The 21,763-nt window shown below is 42.3% G+C and overlaps 1 protein-coding gene across 5 annotated transcripts in view; it reads right to left on the bottom strand.

The window, feature by feature from the left end:
* Window positions 1-21,763, bottom strand: part of Sncaip (synuclein alpha interacting protein) — a 144,057-nt gene that overhangs the window by 60,862 nt on the left and 61,432 nt on the right. For all 5 annotated transcript variants that reach the window (XM_021214509.2, XM_021214513.2, XM_021214510.1 and 2 more), the window contains exon 2: window positions 12,478-12,580. In XM_021214509.2, the coding sequence (XP_021070168.1) occupies window positions 12,478-12,534 (57 nt within the window). In that variant the 5' untranslated portion in view covers window positions 12,535-12,580. The remainder of the gene's footprint in view (window positions 1-12,477; window positions 12,581-21,763) is intronic.

The raw sequence follows: 21,763 nt of genomic DNA, 5'->3' as shown, positions 1-21,763 counted from the left end.
TTAGCTCAAAATAGTTTGCTCTGTGTCTCTAGGAACAACAGGCACATATCATGAATTACTTCTCCACTGCAAAATCTGAAGCGGCTGAGGAAAAAAAAAACTTTAATCTAAAAGAAAAATGACCAGGGGAAAGCCATTAGGCTTATTCTGGCATCACAAGTGAGGACTGTATAATTAGAACACATTTTTCAATGCAAAGGTACTTTAGTTGGGGTGATGTTGATAGATAGACCTCCCGGGCTCCCACAGAAACACCAGCAAAGCAAGGCAGAGGGAGTAGGCGCTTGCCGCCATTGTCAGTTTGCCAACTGCTTATCACAAACAAATTAAATCTCCAGTATTTCTAAATGAAAAATGAAATCTCGGAGGACTAATTAGAGAAATTATTCTTACCTGTCTGATGCAATAACATCCTGTTTATGTAGCCATTCCTCAGAGACTACAGGTGCTTTGGCAAATATACTACACATGGTGGGGGGGTGGGGTGGGGGAGGGGAGGGTCTTAAACCAGAACTGAACCTCAAGACAGTTTTTCCTTCTACTACATTGTGCGGGTGCACGCGCGCGCGTGTGTCTCTCTGTGTGTGTCTGTGTGTGTGTGCATGTGTGCTTGTGTAGGAAGGTTAGAGATAATTTATATGGAGAAGCTTCCTCTTGTTCATCTTGGTAGTCATAAGGCACCTTATATTCCCCACCAAGCCTGAGCTCTCAAAGGAATCTGGTAGCTTTTTGAAACCAGCTGGTACAGGTTATCTAATTACACAGTCTATAATTCAATTAAAATTAGGCCTTTGTTTAGATTGCTGTACCCCACAAAACACCCTTTGGCAAAGACTCACCATCTTTCCTGTATTCTGCCCCACCCCACCTTCAACCCAGGTCTCTCCCTCTCCCCCTCTGTCTCCCTCTCCCTCATCCCCTCTCTCTTCCTCTCTCTCCTCCTCTTCTTACCCCTCTCCCTCCCTTTTCACCTCCCCCTCAAGACAACATTTTAGAAAAGAGAAAATTGATGAATTGTATTTAAATATGGGCAACAATACATTCAGCAAGGGTTAAAAGATATACACTCCATTAAAACAGGTGAACTGCTGTCTGCATCCCAGGAACATGTATCCTAACCATCACCTGAAAGACAGATTCACATCTCAGCTTAATCAGCTGGAGTCCCAGTTCTTCCTCTTTGGCTGCAAAGTGGAGAGTGAGCTGTAGTTTCCTTACGCTTCTTGGCTGGAGTGTAGAGAGAGAACGACAGCAGAAGCTAGACATGAGGTCACACACCTGTCATCCTAGCAGTTGGCTGGCAGGCAATATCTGAGGTCTCAGCCAGGCTAATCTCTCTCTATAGCAAGTTCTAAACCAGCCTGGATATGACACACTGAGATACTGCCTTAAAATGCAATAGCAGCAGCAGCAGTAGCAGCAACAGCAGCATCAACAACAACAACAACAACACCCCAAACAAACCAATCAAGCAGCCGCCCAACAATCAAAACTAAAACAGGAAAATAGAATCAGGGAGGGTGACATATGGGCTGTGGCTTTGCCCATGGTGAAGAAGGACAGTGTGTGTGTGTGTGTGCGTGTGTAGGCACACATTTGAATTCTTTACATCACAACCACTAAGAAGTAATGACCCTGAAGACAGAGTGATGAGTTACTCCTGGGAATAGAAATAAAAAACACAGAAAACTAAGAAAAAAAAATTAGTGTCAGCTAGAGAATTATGTAGTTTGGGGGAATTCTCAGAATGCGTGGAATGTAGTATTCAGTTGTGAAATTGTCTATGCATTCAACAAATCTTTCATTTTTTTATAAAGACCCAATAAGAGAGTAATTTGAGGATTTATTTCTGCAAATACCAACATTGCAAGGGAAGTTCTTAAAGCAATAGAGTGATTTAGAGATGGCTACATTGTGGTTTGGAGAAATGTAGAGGAAACTGTGTGATTTACAAAAGCAACACACATTTTTATTTTTGCATATTTGAGAATGAGCTCATGACCCAGCATGTCTCTCTTACAAGAGTGCATTGTGCTACCATCTGGGAGCTGGAGTGGAAGGCTTCCCAGACTGATGTCCCAATTCACAGGACAGATGGCCTTCTATAAGGGACTGTCAGATGGCCAACCTAACTCATTCATAGGGCAGTTACTGGTAGTAACTCCTGCCATTTAGACTGAACAAACCAAGACCAATGTGTCTTCCATCCACTCAGCTCAGCCTCCAACCCAGACTGCATAGCCTGTTCTCTTGATACTGTTGTTATCTATCCTTGGGTGACGCTCGATACTGTTGTTATCTATCCTTGGGTGATGCAAAGGAGAGATGGCTCTCAGTTCTCGGAGAGGCGAGGCGTTTGCATTCCTTTCTACTATTTTCTCCTAACATCTTCCTTTTCTTGAATCTTTCCAGAGGCTAGTGGCTGGAGAAACAGCTCCTTTGATTAAATCTTTACTACTCCTCTGTTTCAAGAACTCCTGGTAAGGCTGACCAATTTCCCCAGCTGCTTCAATGACCCTGTTGAACACAATCTACTTCCTCTATTCCTTTAATCCTGGGGTCCTTTTTGTCGGAAATGCTTCTCCTAAGAAGTGCCACTGTCCCACAAAGTCAGCATATACTCTGCCTTCTCCAGGAGGCCCCAGGTCAGCCCTTGCTCATGTTTCTCTTTTCTGACCTCAGTAAAAGTCTGCAGTGTCTTTACCTTGGCTCTTTCCTCTGTTGAACTAGCAGTTCCCATATGCAAAAAAGCACGAAAGGACACTATCGTTGACTTGAATATACACATGGCAGATAGGGGCAATTCACTGCCCGAAATAGCAACATATACACATCCAAGGCATGATCCTGTAATAGTCAAGCATTTAAAAGCTTTAAAGTTTAGGTAGTGAATAGGAATGTCTTCTGAGCATTCACAGTGGCATTAGAATTTATCAGCTTTCTTTAGTTCAAATTTTACTCAAGTATGTCTCTTGTTTCAAACCCTTCAGTGACTCTGCAGGATATATGTAGGACTGACCATGGCCTTAGTATGGCATACGATCAGCCTTACCGTTTACATGCATTCACTTCTTGCAGCAGCAGCAGCAGCAGCAGCAGCAGCAGGAGCAGCAGCAGCAGCAGCAGGAGCAGCAGCAGCACATGTCTTATAGTCCCCCACATATTGGTTTTCATGTGTCTTTATGAATGCTACACTGTCTACCCAGAATGCCATTCCTCCCTCCCATTGCAACAGGAAAACTCTCTTTCATTCTTCCAGTCTTGCCTGGCCATCATCTCCATAATATCCAGTCCAACTCTCCCACACAGAATGAATGTCAGCATTCAAAGCATGCTCTCTGGACCAGTAAGCATCATGCCTTCCAGGAATTCCTTGGACAATAGATTTTTTAAAAAACCATTCTATAGCTACTGAATCTGGTACACTTACGTTGGGTCCATCCATTGGCTTATCACAAGGCATCCAGATGATTCAGCACATATCAGAATTCATGAAGGTTCATCTTAATTATATACATGGCATCCCGTCTCCATATTTATATAAATGCTTTCATTGCTTCTTTAGGTGGTAGAAGAAATTTTACTTACCTAAGATACTAGGCGCTTACTGAACTGTATTAAATGAATTCCTCTGAGTAGCCCATGACTTTAGTAGCCATGATAACAATAGTTAATATTTATATAAAAGTAATCTTAGGAAAACTTTTAATTATAAATCTAGCAATGCAGTCACAGCACATTCAAAAGAACAAAATTCTCACTCTATCAACATGACTGCTGGCGGCTGTCCTTTTGTGTAAGGGACAGAGATGTAGAGTCAGAAGATCTGGATTTATGCCATGCCTCCCATGTTTATCATCTCTATGGTTCTGGACAAATACATTGTTTTGTATCTCAGGACCTAGGTTTCCTTATCTGTAGGACACAGGTACCTACATGAGATAACGAAGCTGGAGTTATTTTGAAAAATGATAAATGATCGTAAAATGTTTGTCTCGTCTTTCTAGCATTATTGATTGATTGATTGATTTTTGTGAGACTTTCCTTCCTCATCTTCATTACTGCCAGGACGCTAAATTCAGGAGAACAAGAGAGGTGCGGGAATAATCTGGAGCTGGAAAAGCAAAGGACTTTGCATCAGCCTACCTCTCTACCTTATGGGATTCCTCTGAACTCTTTCCTTGCTCAACAGAGTTTGTAGATGAGGGTGGACACTGAAAGTTTGCTTCTCAAACTGCCGTTGTTTGCTGACAGACAACCTTATATGTCAGGCCACACCGTCAGTTTTGTCCTTTTGCCATATAGGACAGTTTGAACATGCATAAGATTCAGAACGACAGATTATGACTTCTACATTGCTCCATGGGAATCTCTGATCACGCTAGCTATTGGTCAACGTTTTTCAGTCCTGCAAACTGGAGTCAGTTAGGTGAGCGAGCAGACGTCACTCAAGTGGTAATGAGCCACAGAAAAGGAAAGAATGTCCCAAGCACATTTTCAAGCTAGAGATATTTAAATAACCAGGCTTCTATTACGTTTCCAGGGAAAGGGATGGGAAATGAGTGGTCTATTTAAACTATCACAAGATTCATGGCTTTTCAGAGCATCCCAGAATTCAGGCAGGTACTTCAGGCAGCCATGGGGCAGAACCGCAGCCTTCTACATAAGCAAAGCTAAAGAGAGATTTTCTGAGCCTAACGCTTTCCTCTCCAAAGGCCTGCCTACCAATGGAGAAGCATGTCTTGACGCCACATAGCTCCGAAGATATGGCACAGATGTCCATTTCTGCATGACTACCCTTTACTCCTGTTTCTCAGGGCTCTTGCCCTGCCAGGACCTCTGTTCCCTGCTTCCCAGCCACTCCCTCAGCACAGGCTCTCTCCTCCGACCCTACAAAGTGAATAAGCATCCCCTCATATCAGGATGCTTGCTCGGCCCCCCTCAACCGCCACAAGCTTTCCTGTTCTTGGGCTCCTCAGAAAGACTTGCTTTTGGTGTTGTCTCTGTTTCTTTATCTCTTCATTTACTGTTGTAGCTTCATGGAGTGGTACTCAGTATGGCCACCAAAGAGTGTTAGGTGGAAAACTCTTTGGATACTGAACTTGATAGTGAACATTTTCTTGGGTTTTGTTTTAATTTCTCTTTTGGCCTTTCTCTTTTCCCCTTCATTTCTGAAAATTCCTTTTTCCTTCCTTCCTTCCTTCCTTCCTTCCTTCCTTCCTTCCTTCCTTCCTTTCTTCCTTCCTTCCTTTCTTCTTCCTTCTTTTCTTCTTTCTTTCTTTCTTTCTTTCTTTCTTTCTTTCTTTCTTTCTTTCTTTCTTTCTTTCTTGGTTATGTTAAATGCAGGTTTATTAGGAAGCTGCTCTTGGGTGTGTGAGTTCACTGACCCCAAGCAAGGAAGCCAAGGAAGTTGCCATGGGTAGGGAGGGAGAGAGAGGAACAGTGTATATACAGAGAGAAAAGGAGAGAGAAGAAGAAGAAGAAGAAGAAGGAGGAGGAGGAGGAGGAGGAGGAGGAGGGAAGGGAGGGAGGGGAAAGGGGGAGGGGAAAGGAGGGAGGGGAAAGGAGGGAGGGAAGGGAAAGGGGGAGGGAAAAGGAGGGATGGAGGGAGGGGGAGGGAGGGTTCAGTTTCTTTTGTAGACACTTTACTTTTCCCATTCTCACTTAGGAGTAGACCTTTCTTTGGGACAGTCTGCTCTTTCAACACTACATTCCATCAGAAGACTTAACCAATATCTCAGTTTTTGCCACTATCCCTGCATAGAGTGATGCAGACAGCCAACATCTTCCTATAACTGCCCCACTCTCTCTAATTACATTCCATTTTACCAATTAGGATCCATTAACGAGAATTACTGCAATCCATTCTATTCTCACATGCATATGCATGGCTTTTTGCAATGGTTTCTTTTTTTTTTTTAATTATGTTTGTTAAGATTTGAAAAAGTAAAAAAATTCGTATATGCCTTATATGCTAGATATTGTTTGTGGCTGGTATGAAAAACACTCAACAGCTCTTTTTGATCATTATTAAGAGTAGACCAGAAATTGCTGTATTATAATATTAATGTAGTTGATACAATATGTGGTTGGGCAACATTTGAAGGTCCACATTGGGAAAGGGAGTTTGATAAGAATGCTGAAGGACCCCCATCCTATGTGAGGAGTGGACATGGATGTCAAGAGCCCTAGGTGACCTGTCTAAGGATGACCACCAGGCCCAGCAGAAGTCACCTTCAATGAGATGGCTACACATGTGGCTTCTGGAAGCAGATTGCCCACATTATCTCCAGACTTCAACACTTTCTTGGTAATTGCAGTTCTTTAATACCATTGGTAAAACTGAGTAATTTCAATGCCCAAATAGAGTGGGAATGTGAAGACTCTGAGCTAATACTGTAAAGCATGGGAATCCTGTCTGATGCTCAACAAATGCTAAGTACCATGATGACTTACATTTGGGGTTTCAAAAAACACTAAAAAGTTAAGCCTACATAATAATAAATATTGAAAAATTATAAATGGTGAAACAATTAAAAGACACATTTATCTTGCAGTCGGGTAGCTGGCCAGCTGTGGGCCTTGTCCAACACCAGTGCTTGTCTAGAATCAACTGTGAGTCATGAGTCAATCATCACCAATACACACAGACAGACAAGAATAGTGACTGGCATTGAGATGTGACTTCACATGAAGCTAACCTGACACTTCACAGTTATAATACATATGTTACAGTCTATGAAACATAATAGCTTGTTTGCTATTATAAACTCTCTGAGAGTACCAAGTTTATACTATCCTTCCAAACCTAGAACTGTGCCTGGAGCACTGTTGATATTTAATAAAAACTTGCTGACTAGATTGGCAAAATAGTTATCTATGAGTAAGTAGTTTGTATAAATAAACTGTGTGGCCAGTCTAATAAATACTATCGCAATCTGGCAAGATGAGGACTCCAATAGCCAAGTTCAGAATAAGTGGAGGCAAATTAAAAATTAGTTGTTCTTAAAATTAAAATCTAAGCTTAAATTTAAAATGTGGTTACTCTCTTTTCCTGGGAACCAATCTCTGCTTAAACTTCTTTTTTCCTATGGGTGTTTGGTCTAAGAGAGAAGGGGAACTTGGTTCAAGTCTTGAGGCCTACTGCATATAACACATGGCTTTTGGATCAGATCGGTGCTATTCAGTTTCTTGGGAGGCACTTAAAGAACAACCGAAATATAGGGCATTTGGTGCTAAAATCAGGAATGCTTTTATAATACCATGGAGCTAAAGAGGAGGAATAAAAGACAACTTGGACTCAAATGTAGGACACAGTAATCAAAACACTGCAAAAAAATGTCATAGTGTTCTGATTGCTGCTGAAACCACATCATACTGACTGGAACCAAGAAAAGGTTTGAATATGGACAGGAACGTGGTGACTTCTAGGAAGGTCAGGGCTGATAGGAACGAATCCACATGAAGGTCCTGGTCACCTTCTAGGGAAACTTTAGGTGTAATAAAAATTAGGGTCTTGCTTGCCTCCCTTTTAGCTGATTGTATTTCTTTATACTGGTAACCAAGTGCCTCGCTGCCAAGCAGCAATTGTGAGCCCCCCAGTACCCAATGGAGATGATGGTAAAGGAATGACTGGTCTCCAGGTGTAGAGATGCTCCCACTCAACTAGGTTTCTCAGAAGGTCACAATACTCTGGTCAAAGAGTTCTAGAATCAAGTCCTGATCCTGTCACAATGCTCTATCTGTAACCTTGTGACAGTCACAGTACCCCCAGAAATCTCACTTCTGTCATCGGCCAAACAGGATGAAAGCTAAACCAGTGTCTCACAGAGCTGTGAGGCTTGAGCAGGAGAGCTGACTTCAAAGGCTTCAGTGCTGTGTGTGACAGGGCCTGCCTCTGAAGGATGGTGGCTGGGTGTGACACACTTCACCTGATCTGCCTTTTAGCTTCAGCTTCAGTCATGCAGGCCTGCGGAACAGACTAGTTTAAGAGAATTAAAAACTTGGCTTTCCTTAATATGATAAGTATACCATGGTTCAGCCTCCTGGAGGGCTTTGTTTTTGTTTTGATGATAGGGGGCCCTGGTTCTCACACCAATAAAAAGGGCTCTGTTTGCAGTGAGAGCTAGGTTTGAGCCTTTGTTGTTTGTGTGAGCCCTCTCTCACAGGGTTCCAGTTGCCCTCTCAGATGGCAGGGTTACAGGGATGTACCGGTTTTTAACTTTGCATTTTACAGAGGAAGCCCGTTATTTTCAAGTCTGGGGAAACTTCAAAATAAATCGGCCTCCTTCGGTGTTTTGTCTCATTAGACAGAGACAGCAAGTTCTAGTTGTTTCTCTATACAAATATACAGCTTGCGTTTTAATTAAAACAAGAACCAGTCTCATGACCAGGGAGGGGGGGGGGGAACCACGAAACAAAAAGCCCAAACTACGCAATTGGGGTATAGTTGGAGGGCAAGAAGGGGAGTTTTAAATCCCAGCATGAGTTTTGTAAACATCTTCTCCAAGTGCTGCCTGGATTCTCCACTTCCTCCTGCCTCTTCATCAGAAAGAAGCATAAGGCCAGGGAGAGATGGGGGTCTGTGCAATCCGAACACTAAAAACATACTCATGGGAAACTTCATTTCCCTTTGTGTTAGTGAGTTAGCCCTTGAACAATGCCTTCTCTTCTGAGTACAGGATTTGAATCCTTTTCATTTAGCCCGACTTTAGCAGCCTTGACAGCTAATTTCCTAGTTTACCTAAACAGGGAGAGAACACTTGTTTTAATGATTTATGAGTCTGTCTTCACTTTTTTTTTTCTCCACGAGATCATTAATGAACAGTGACACTCTGTCACGGTTAGGGTATTAAACTTGATTCATACTGAATTACGATAAAATGATCTATTAGGTTGGAGGGTTTGCTAAGTAGAGCTTCTTTGGTTTCAAGGGGGATTAGAACAGACTTGACTTCTTGCTTTCCCTACTGTCAACATTTCAGGCTGGAGAATCCTCTGTGTAGGAGGGTGTCCTGTATGTTGTACATTCCCGGTCCGTACCCACCAGAGCTGGTAGCACCTTCCCAGTAAGACCACGGAAACTCAGGATCACCAGATGCTCACGGGTGAGAAAGAGGGGCCGAAAACTTGCTGTTGGCTTGAATCCCTGCAATAAACTCTATTCATCTGGGAGGAGGCAGGAAAGCGCTACAGTGAAACGGAGCAATCTGGAAACTGTGTTTCTGAGTAGCTGGAGGATCCTTGGCAAGAGATAGGATCTCAATGCTTTAGTGTCTTTGTCTATAAAAGACAGCTATAGTGTTGACTCCATAGAAGCAGGATGAGGATGAACAAGAAGTCGCCCAGTTCACGGGAAGCAATAAGTGTTATTATTATTATTGTTTCATCAATGCCATGCAATTCACACCTGCCTTAAGTTTTTTTTTATTATTATTTTCTTTATTTACATTTCAAATGCTATCCCGAAAGTTTCCCATACCCCTCCCCCCACCTCTGTTCCCCTACCCACCCACTCCCACTACTTGGCCCAGGCCTTGCCTTGTGCTAGGTCATATAGAGTTTGGAAGACCAGGCGGAAGAGCCAATCATTAGAGTCCACTTGAAAGGAAAACTTTGGGTGAAGGTACATTTTGACTGATGGAAATCTGAATTTATGGTTCCGAGTGGTCAAGTTAGAAAGACTCAGCCACGGTAAAATCCTGTGACCCAGTTTGCTAGACAGCTTCAGTTATTGCTTAATCCATTTTATCTTTCAAGCAGAGCTTCCTAATTCATCAAAATTATGGGCTGCTGCCAGCTGATTCTTCTGTAAATACAACTGCTCTATTGTACTTAAAAGAAAATTTTGACACCATGCCTGGTCTTTTCCCTCGAGTTCTTTCTTCACTATTGGTCAGATAAATATTATTGTATTATTCATTGAAACAATAACAAAGGCTACTATTCTAAAGAGTAACTTACGGTGTGCCAAGCTAAGTGTTTTACATATATTATCATTTCACCCAAACATTGAAACAATTTTAAATGTTAGATGAGCATCTCCGGGAAGAAATTTATATGCTTCAAATCATCCAGCCAGTGAAGCTCAGAAGAAGCTAAGAACCTAGGCCGATTGCCTTCAAAGACTGCTTTCTTAAAACACAACTTGGACAGTTGTGTAACGCCTGCCTCAGAGTTTGAGTCAGGAGATCATAGACAGCCTGAGCTACATAATAACACTATGTCTAGGAGCCTAGCATGGCTGTCCTATGAGAGGTTCTGCCAGCAGCTAATTGAGACAAATACAGATACTTAACGCTGTCAGGAACCCCTATAGAAGAGCTAGGGGAAGGACTGAAGGAACTGAAGGAGATTCCAAACTCATAAGAAGACTAACAGTGTCAACTAACCTGGACACCGGGGGGCTCCCAGAGACTAAGCTACCAACCAGGGCTAAGCTAGTCTGAGGCTCACAGCACCCATCTAGCAGAGGAGCCTTGTCTGGCCCCAGTAGGAGAGGATGTGCTTAATCCTATAGAGACTTGATGCTCCACAGAAGTGGGATGCCCAGGGAAGGACATTCTCTCAGAGGTGAAGGGGTGGAGGATGAGGTGAAGAACTCTGGAAGGGGGGACCAGGAGGGGAGCCACATTTGGGATGTAAATAAATAAAATAATTAATTAAAAATGACACTGTCTAACAAAACCAAGGGTTGGGGATATAAGACATGTCTAAATGTGTGATTCAGTGGGTTCTGTCCATAGCATGGCAAATATACAGGCAAATAATGAACAAACTGCTTGAAACAATACCAAAAATGAAAACAAAAAATCAACTCTCAAACTACATCTTTGACATCAAACCTCAAGAGCTACCACAAAACTCTTAATGATAATGCAATCTTTCTTTTTCTCGTCCAACTTTCCAACAAAATTTATGCCATCTCTCATGTATTTTGGCTTTCACTCAAATTCAAACACCTTGAGAGGAATAGTTACAGAAGAATCACATTCTGAACACTTTAAGTCAGCACAGTGACTGACACACACAAACACACAGATACACACAGATATACACACAAACACATGCACACATACCACACAGACACCACACATACCACAAACATACACACACACACACACATGCACACACACAACTACTCATAAACACATATGTTCACAGACACAAACACACACACACACACACACACACACACACACACATATCCATACACACACATCCACCATGGAAAAGAGGACTCTTACTTCACATTAGTTTGAATAATGACCAATAAAATTTAACTAGAAGCTAAAACAGGCTGAATAATGAAGTCATATCTTTCTAGTTCAAAACCAGAATGATCTTTTTTTTTTTTTTTATGAAAGAGGTGATTTATCATATTTATCTCTGCAACCTAGCTGTTGTGTACAGTATGCCTGTTATGCACAGTGTGGAGTACAACACAGGAATAAACCTCCAGCCAGAGGCATGTCAAAGTAAGCCCATTGTTTGGGAGCAACATCCAGTGGTGACCCAAAGCTTCAGGCTTTGAGATAGCAAAGAAAATGAGGTCTGAAGCTGTGAGCTCCTGGGGTGACAGAACTGATTCCATGGCATGGAAGGATTCACATGCAGCTCCAGGCAAGCCATATGTAGACAGTTTGCTCAGGACTAAAGCTTTAATGAATGGAGGAGAAGATGGGCATGAGTGTTGGGGATCTGAGGGATCAATCAGCCCAGAGCATTACAGAATGAGAGGACCTCAGAGGACAGCTGCTTTGGTCTCCATCAAATGCATGACTTGCCAATATTCCCAAGTGGCCAGTCCCTGTTTTGATGCTTTCAAAGATTGGGAAATGTCTCTTTATCTTCATATTTATTTTGCTTTTGTATATGTGTGCGCATATATGTGCAAATGGGAGCAGTGTCTGTGGAGGTCAGAAGATGCCAGCTGCCCTGGAGCTGGTGTTCTACGCAGTTGTGAGCCACCTCTGGGTACTGAACTCGATCCTCTGGAAGAGCGATACTTGCTCTTCAAAGCTCAGTCATATCTCCCTCCTTTTATTATTCATCAAGTGCCAAGTTGGCTTTGGTGTAGGTTCTTGTGAACTTGAGAGAATGCTAGTTGTGATATAGTCATATGAGGAAACCAGGAGTGGGCATTCGTAGGTTAACTTGTGAACAGATGCTCACGCTTTACAAATAGATTCATCAATAATTTTAAAACAACCTTGCAACTTGTTAGGAATAGAATGTGAAGTAAGGCTGAGTTCCTGGCACCCCTCCCCCCCCAAGCTCATACACAATTAGGTACTATTTTCTTTTACACCCGGAGAGCCCCCAACTCAAACCACACTGTGTCAGTTACAGACTTTGTTTTCAGTTCATAAACGAAGCTGGAAGGGGTGTGGAAATACAGATGTCGCAAAGAAAGTAGCTCACCAGCGGGGAAGGGAGATCACTGTGCAAACATTGCTTGTAAGTAGGGATACTTACAGAAATGTCATCAGTAAAGTCGATTTCATCCAAATCAAGGTATTCAGGGGCTTCCATTATTCTTCTTTGTACATTTTGAGTAAGGTCAAATATTTATAATTTCCTGGGTAAGGCAGAAGAGGAAAAAAAAAGAGGGCTAAAGGTTAGCTATTTATAACTAAAAGTATTATCTCTATTTGAACAAATAAAACCAGAAAAGGTAATTGGGTAATAGCATTGCCCCAGGCTCATTTCCTCCCTGCCAGAGCCATGCTTTGCAAAAAAAAGCCTTGAGTGTGGCTCCTTCAGTCCACAGCACCACTCCCCAGGGAGCACCCATAATCCTTTGCTGTACTTGATTTGCACTTATCTTCTCCTGGGCAGTAACTAGGGTCAGAGTTCCACCCCCCCCACACACCCCCATGATCAATGTTACCTTTCAACAAAGCCCATACCCTGCTCCCACCATACCCTGGGTGAACATTTGAACTTTATGGAAAGAGCATCTCCTGCAACTGTTAGCGAAATCCTTCAGGTATTTTCTGTGGGAATATCTTTGGTTGCTGTGTACAGAGCAATGAATATTACAGAGACATAGTAATCATGCCGGCACAGGACAGATACCAACTAGTCAAAAGTAATGGCTATTTCAAAATTTAGAATTCAACAAGGGAGGTAAGGGAAACAAGGAAGGAGGTGAGGTTGTAAGTCTAATTTTGATTGAGTTATTACAATGCTGTCTGCCTTAAGAGGCGTTATCCTAGAGGACCAGAGTGACCTGTCGCAGTCCCTGGAATGTCCTCAGTCAGCATTTGCCTCGGGGATGCCTGTGGCAATCCTTAATGTCTGTCAGGGCCAGACACATCACTTGCCACTTCCTTTCCCATCTCTTATCATCACCATCAGCAGTGACAGAGGCACCTGTACGCCAGTCAGGTCAGGAACAGAAATGGAGATCTCCTGGTGGCGCCCAGGAGAACCATAATCCTCTGTCAGCTCTCAGGTACTGAAAAAGGGTTCTCTTTTCTGTAGCGTGTCTCTCTTATGACACAAATTGTCTTATGCATTCACACGTGAGAATCATAAGTGGTCTGTGCTTGGCTCTTTTGATTCATCAGGAAGGTGTGCCTTGCTGAACGCAAAAATCACCGGACGTTGAAAGTGCATCTAGACAGATGAAAATGAGCCTCTTCATACCAGACCAAGGCTTTTAAGTTTATAACTACTGAGACAGGGTCACGCTGTGTAGCCTTCGCTGGCCTGAAACAATGTAGACCAAATTGGTCTCTAACTTACCATGATTCTCCTGCCTCTGCTTCTGAAAGTTATGAGCATATGCCAACATTCCTGGCTAGCTGGCTAATTTTCTTAAAAGGGAACTCTTATTCCAAGCATATCCTTTCTAAATATGTTGATCTACCCTCCCCATTTAAGTCATGAAAATGGCATAGCTATGCTGTAGAAAACCATTATACCTCGAACCTATGACCTAATTTATTTTTCCATGTTTCCTCTTCCCTTTCTACATGCATATATCACCTGGAGTCTTAATTACAACACAGAACCATCCAGAATCAGATTCGGATGCTGTTTCCAAACTCAAATGAAATGATCTATTTGTGATATATGGATACAGCTCTTCTGAAATGACCACTTTAAAGAAAAAAAATGGCATCTATAAAAATAAAATTTAAAACCCAGACATCTTGTTATTGATAAAAATCTAAGACATAGTCATGAGACAAAGTGCTTAAGCCTCAAAACATGTTACTTCCCCTGTGGCCCTGACAGAACATTTCAGAGGAAAACACACGTCCTTGTGATTTTCTCTTCTATACACTCATAGGTGTTGAGACTACCCAGTCTGTGGATTTCAGGCCATTTCCATAGCTTCAGTGAAAGACACACTGACACGGTGTGCCATGACCAGGGACCACCAGACAGTCACACTCTAATCCTTTCTTGGATGGACTATACCCAAGATAATTAAATGACACAAAATGATTCAGGTCTGTGGCCAGAGAAGGAGAATGAAATTAAGTAAGAGGTTTGTGATAAGATTGTTTTTATGCTTATCGTAATTATACCATTTTATAGCAAGATGGCCTAGAATGGGACAGTAATGTACCAGCATCACAGAGAACACAGAAATACAAAGAAACAACGAAGAGAGAATACACTAGAGCTGGAAACTCAAGATCTTTAAATGCACAGAAATATAAGAACCAAATACAAATTGCAAATGAATATGCCTTAGGCAATTAGCATGTAGTTCCTGAGTCCATTCTTGGTGTTCTGACAGTAGAAAGGACAATGTTCATGAAAATGTAGCTAAGCCAGCAGAATGGAACTAGAGGATGATATGAACTGTCGCATCAAAGCAAAAATACAACTTTTGTATTTACCCTTGGAGGGTGGGGGTGCGATTTTTAAACTCTGGGGGCCAGAAGACAGTGTGACTGGGCATCTGGAACATTCCATTGCTTCCTACAGAGCCATCTCCTTTAAGAAGGCTTGTTTGGTCTGTAACCCTGTTCCTTTTGTGTGGTTTGACAGATTCTCTCTCTCAAGGGGTCACTCTTAGTGTATTCACACTGTCACTTCTAATGTGTGGAAATCCCCACAGTTTATCAGTCCTGGCCACACTTCCCGTGGTCTTTTTAGTTGTCCCTGTGGTCATTACTGGTTCTCTCCCCTTTCCCATGTGTCTTTCCATGGGCTATCAGCATCCCGCCTTTGGGATGCTGGAGGGATTGGGGAGGGTGCTCTGTCTAGGCAGCTGATTCAAAGGATGACACAAGAAAAGGTGAGCTGGAGTCTGATTGATGCTTTCATCAATTCTTTCATGTTCTTCAGCCCTCTTCTATCCACCTAGCTTGGAAGCCCAGAGCCTCCTTTCCCAACCGATGACATATATTCCCTAACAGAAATCCAACTACACAGGGTGCATATTGGAGATCCACGAGCCAAGACCAAGCCGGTGCCACAGGTGGGATTTGTTTGTTTGATTTCTAAAAATAATCGTGGGAGTCTTACAAAAAAAAATTTTTTTTTCAGTAACAAATGAGTTGCCAACTTGTAGACCATGGGCGATGTCACATGAATTTTTTTATTTTTGGCTTTGTTTTAAAAAATATTTAAAGTCTTGGCTTGGCAACATGGGTCCACATTCCTAGCAGGCATGGTAGAATGGCAGATGTTCATGGGACCTACTAAGTTGTATATTCCAGTTCAGTCGATCCCTCCGAGGCTGCTCTGCTCAGGCCCAGCATGCAATCAATACCTTACAAGGCCTACTGCAGAAAGGAAGGGGGGTTTTAAACAGTAAGTATCACCACTGCCCTCCTGTAGCTTTTAGTTGGTGGCTCCTGCCAAGATGGCTGACTTCATTTGTACTCTAGGACGGAGTGTGTTGTATTCTGAGCATTTGAAAGGCATGCTGCAACAGCAACACATTTTTTTTTTTTATTTTAATAAATAAACCACTGACAAGTCACCATTTTTATTTCCCAGTCTCCGGTATTAGAGAAGAGAAAGAAAAACCTTGCAAGTATAATAAAAAGTTATGAGGGACGGATTACGTTTCCTCCCCTTTACAACTGGAAGATGGGAGGGGCTTGCTTTCTTATGACTGGTGTGGGCTTACCTGGTGTGGGCAAAGGGGAAGGCAGGAATTCATGCCAAGTGCAATCATAGAAAAAAAGGTTCCAAAGCCTTCCTCTCTCGTCCATAGTAGCAGCTTAGCTGCAAATGGGCTGCCCCTACCCAGTCTGACAGGATCAGGCTTCTCCTTAAGTGAAAAATATGTTTCAGGTCTCCAGAAAGCACAGGTCAGCTTCAAACCTTTGTATGTGATTTCAGTTACTGTGAATCAGATCGGGACTCTTTACGCCCCAGGAATTCTCAACACGGAGGTTGCAACCCCCTTGGCAAATGTCTATCTCCAAAATTATTAATGAGTCACAATAGTTACAAAATTGCAGTTATGAAGTAGCAACGAAAATAATTTCATAGTTGGGGGTTCACAACATGAGGGTTGCAGCATTAGGAAGGTTGAGAACCACTGCTGCTTTAGGATCTCAAGACTTCATCATCATATACAAGACTTCATCATATATATCACCAGACATTATCCCGTTAACATCCCCATCCCTGAAAGGTACTGTCATTTGATCACTTTTGGTTTCCTGGGGGCTTTTGAAGCCCTCCTGTCCACAGCGCACATTTCTGTATGTCTGGGCCCTTTAGCGGAATAGTGTCAAGTGACTGAAATATTTGCAGTTCAGACTCCATTGAGCTTTTAATTTCTCTTCACTGTATTGTTATCCATGCAGGCATGTCTGCTGTATGTATGAAAAGAATAATCTTTCTGAAGTTTAGGAGAGAAGAGGCAAGTTGGACAGAATGAAAAAGAAACAAAATACATTTGAGGAGTTTAGCTCTTCTACTTGGGTACAAATAATGCTACAAGAAGGAAAATATTTGGATATGGGAAATATAGCCAGGTAGTCAAGGTTTGCACGCTCCCTAGGGGCTGCTGGGGGCTTCCTGGTTTTCTTCTTTGGATGAGCCCAAGGGATTGGAAGACAACTTTACTCAAACTACAGAGTGAACTGAGGAGCCTTCTGTGAGGTCTGTGAGAGTCTGCTGCCTCTCAGAGGGTGCCCTTAGCCGAGAAACCCTCTCCAGTGCTAAAAGGATCTGTGAGTGCTGTCACTTTCCCATGAGGTCACCTCAGTGATGGCTCCACTACCCCTATAAGCTGGGGAAAAACTCAAAGTTAACAAGGAGTCAAATGTGACGATAGAAAGTAAGCAGATCATTAGCATAATACTCTATCCTTCCTGTGTGTGAGTGAGTGTGTGTGTGTGTGTGTGTGTGTGCGCGCGAGTTTGTGTGTGTGTGCGAGTGTGTGTACGCCTTGCAGACAGACTCTGAAAAAGTCATTCCAAATGAAAACTTGCAAAAATCTGGCGGGTAATGGCAGCATCAACGGAAAAACCTTGGAGTGGCCAACAGAATCCCTTTGAGGAACTGCACTCATGGTAATACACACATTCTGGTGTGCTTGGCTCATAAAAGGCACATTGATTTGCAACTACACTCGCACATCACATAAATTGCTCTACCAAAATTCTTTTGAACATGCATTGCCTCACTCCATTTAGAAGGAGTTGGTGTGGAGTCATTCTGAGGGCTGGAATTACGCACATTTCTTCTCTCCTGTCAAAGTCTCCATTCCTACTTTTATGCACATGTAATTAAAAATAAGCTGGGCCTGTCAACATATATGAGCAGAGCATGCTCAGTGGTGAGGTAACTTCAGTTGATTTGCATGGAGACTCACTTGTAATCCACTAACACTTGGGAAAAGATCACCACTCCCTACACTCCTGAGCCCCTGCCAAATTTATACTCAGATACATTTTCAAGTTACAGGCCTGCATACAGACACTGTGTTTACTTTGTTCAATATAAGAACTGAAAAAAAAATTCACACATGAAGACCTGGAAGGCTTGGGTAGAAATGTCCCCAGTTGGTTCTGTGGCTTGGCTGGCAAGGAAGCAACTGATTCCAAATGTTGGATTCAGTTTCTTTTTTCATTCTTTGATTCAACCGTGGCCAGAAGCACAGCAGTTGCTAAATGCCTACTCTGGAAGCAGATAAATGATAGAGGCAGGAAATTTCTACTAGAAAGAGACAGCGCAAGGAGTGCCAGGAAGCACTGAGGAACAGAGGGAATGCACAGACCTGTGGTCTCTCCAGTTCTTTACTTACAGAACAGTCTGAACAGACATGCTGGGTAGGGCCACGTGCTCCACATGACAACGGAACATATGGTTCAAGAGGAAGCAAGCAAGAAAGCAAGCCATTTTGGTCTACTGTGGTGCTTGCTGTGATAAATGAATGTCCATGAACATTCTAGTCTAGATCCTGGGGATGGATGGGAAGGGCTGTCTGGTGCAGATGAGAGTTATGCAAGAATGAGTGAGCATTGAGGGGGTCATAGTAGCATGGGCACAACGACTTGAAGATGAGAACTGAGTTGGGGAGTTCCCAAGAGAGGATGAATCTCACACTGACCTCTGTTGTTTTCCTTTCAGAAAGAGACTTGAAGGGTGAAAAGCAGACCTGGGTGATAGACAGAAGTGACCATGGGAGGATTTTCAAGCCCAGTGTGTTCTTAGGATATCAGGTTTTCTGGCGTGTTTGGAAAACTACAGTTAAGTATTTTGATAGCAAACAAAAGACATCCGTGTAACGGAACAAGAGTGCTGCAGGGGAGAGGGTACTGTAGGCTGTGCTCAGAACAAGGTGGGAAGAAAACTGAGCAGGGAGATCTAGGACTGGGTTAGGGTGTGTGTGTGTGTGTGTGTGTGTGTGTGTGTGTGTGTGTGTGTGTGGTGCATGTATCTGTGTGTAAGAGTGTGGTGTGTGTGGTACATGTATATGTGTGTGTGTATAAATGTGTGAGAGTGTGATGTGTGTGTACATGTATGTATGTATGTGTGTGGGAATATGGTGTATGTAGTACATGTGTGTGTGTGTATGTGTGTATGTACACATGCATGAGTGCATGCTGTGCACTTGTGCATGCATACAGAGGCTAGAAGATATCGGGTGCCCAGTTCTCTCACTCTCTACTTTATTCTCCTGAGACAAGGTCTCTCACTCTGCTGGTAGCTAGGCTGGTAGACAACAAGTCCCGGGGATCCCTGTCTCCACTCTGCATAGCATTGAGTTTAAAAGCTTGCATCGCCACACCAATCCTTTAATGTGGGTACCAAGGATGCAAACTGATGCTCTCTCATACTGTACTTAGCTTTCTTACCTCTAAACCATCTCTGGAGCCTATAGGGTTGGATGATTTTACATATATTCTCTGTCACTTTGTCTCATAAAGACCCTATACACATCTTTATAATTTAGATTATGGAGATAGAAAAACCAGAGGCTTGGAAAGATTACATAATGCCTTACAGACTCACAGTCAAAGTATGAATTTTAAGCCAAGCACCATGCTGCACCCCCTACATCCCTCATCAAATTCTTGCTAAAATTGCAACACTAAAGTAACCCTGCATCTGTGTCAAACACTTACTGCTTCCAAATTATCTTCTATGTGTTTAATGTGACTTTGTTCTGGATAGTTCTGTGAGGAAAGGAGACATCATGAGTTATAATCTACATTTATGTACTTTCAATTTTATAGATGGCAAAACTCAGGAACGTCATGACCCAGGTTCTGTATCATGAAGTCAAGAGAAGGGCAGTCCACACAAATCACTCCCTGCTAGAAGGTTCAGGTTCTCAGCTGTCCTGGGCTGCCCTGAAACATGAGCTGCTTTGAGCTGTCTTGATTAGAATCCCATAACATAGTCCCTGGATTTTATTGCTCCAAGTGTTCAAGAACCATAACACCCAGTGAGTCACTCATCTTTCCTATGGATCTGTTCATCATTTCCATCAAGAAGGGCAGAAGTCTATTGAACACCTTACACGAACTATTATGTGAGACATCATATCCCACCATCATTTTGTTTGTTTAGTAGCTCAGCTTCATCTTTAAGAAAATGTTAGATTTATGACAATCATTTTCACAATGGGTGAACTTAGAAAATTCATGGCTCACAAAAGCATGTGTTTTATTAATGACATTGAGAATCTTATCATGGAATTTACTTAACCTACAGAGCAAAACTCCAAGTTAGACCTAATATTAAGTGCTATAAATTGTCACACTGAAGCCACTGGTACATTTGCTAATGAGGTGACCTGAGAAATAATTGTTTCTGATTACCAGTGAATTGCTATTTTATCACACAACTAAGATCTATCAGTTTTACAATGTATGAATATTCTATATTACATCTTATTGAAAAGGTAATGAAGACAGTACTGTAGTAGTAGAACTCTTGTTAGAGATCAGGATTTTTCTGATAAATCTCTGTAGATAATGGTCTTTATTTTGTTGTTGTTGTTTTTTCTTTAACAGTTTTAACTCTTGACTGTTGCCTATTATCTGGTGATTAATTTGTGGTTTCTGAAATCAAATTCTAAGAAACAGCTAACTTACACTAAACCATTAGGAATGAGGAAAGACTGGTTTTAATCTTAGGGTAGATAAATTCTTTTGGATCTGTGTTGTGTCTGTGTATGGAATGTAATATGTGTATTATATTTAAAATACCTTTTGAAGATGGAAAGACTCCATGTTCACAGCATCCACACCAGAGAAGGTTTTTTTTTTTAAAAGCACATAGACTCACAGCAAAAGAAAAGGCATGTTTCCTGGGCTCACTTTTCATGAAGATAAAGGTTAGGATGAACCAAGACAAAATAAGGGTGGAAGAAATCTTGTGGTTGGGCAGTTCTTCTTTTCTATGGCAGAACTAAGAGATATCTCAGACAAGAAAAACAAACATGCACAATATCCTTGTCTCTTTCAAAAATTTAACGACCAGTACATAAGACACATTTGACTTCCTGAGCATGTCTTAGACTCTAAGAAGGAGCCTCTAAGAGTTGCGGCTAAGAAAGGACTTAGTGTCTAATGACACACTGAAATGCACTAGGATAGAGTAAGGTGCTTTGTGTGACCCAAGTGAGGACAGCAGAAACCTGGTCAGCTAGACGTCTGGTAGGAGCCATAAGAGAGATGAGATGAGAATCCTGTATTGGGTCAGTGAAAGATGCTGTGTGGTCAGAGATGAAGTCAGGAAATACGTCCAAATTCTCCCATCAGTCCTGACCCACATTTACCTACTAAACATACTACCTTGATAGTGTCTGATAGTTCTCTCTTATCCTTATCCATGCAGTCTAGACCCCAGCAAGAATATGACAGGACTAGGAGCGAACAAGAGTTTTAAGATGAAAATTATGTCAAAGAGTGGACTGTATGGGTTATTTGGGAAACACATGATTTTTTTCACTGTAGATGAAAATTAACTCCACTAGGATATAACCATGATCTAATGAGGGTAAATGTAGATGAAAATATTTGGGAAGAGGAAGAAGAAGGAGGAGGAGGAGGAAGAGGAGGAGGAGAGAGGAGGAAGAGGGGGAAGAGGAAGAAGGAGAAAGAAGAGGAAGAGGAAGAAGAGCAGGGAGGAAGAGGAAGAAGGAGGAAGGAAAAGGAGGAGGAGGAAAAGAGAAGGAGGAGGAGGGAGAAGTTGGAGGGGGAGGGAGAAGTTGGAGGGGGAAGAAGAAGAAAGAGGAAGGAGGAGGAGAGGAGGAGGAAGAGTAGGAGGGTGAAGAGGAGAAGGGGAAGGGGAAGAAGAAGGAGGAGGAGGAAGAGGAGGA

Source organism: Mus pahari, chromosome 15 (genome assembly GCF_900095145.1).
Source record: "Mus pahari chromosome 15, PAHARI_EIJ_v1.1, whole genome shotgun sequence".
Lineage (NCBI taxonomy): Eukaryota > Metazoa > Chordata > Mammalia > Rodentia > Muridae > Mus > Mus pahari.
Note: the sequence above shows the minus strand (reverse complement) of the source record. Positions and strands in the feature narration are given on the sequence as shown.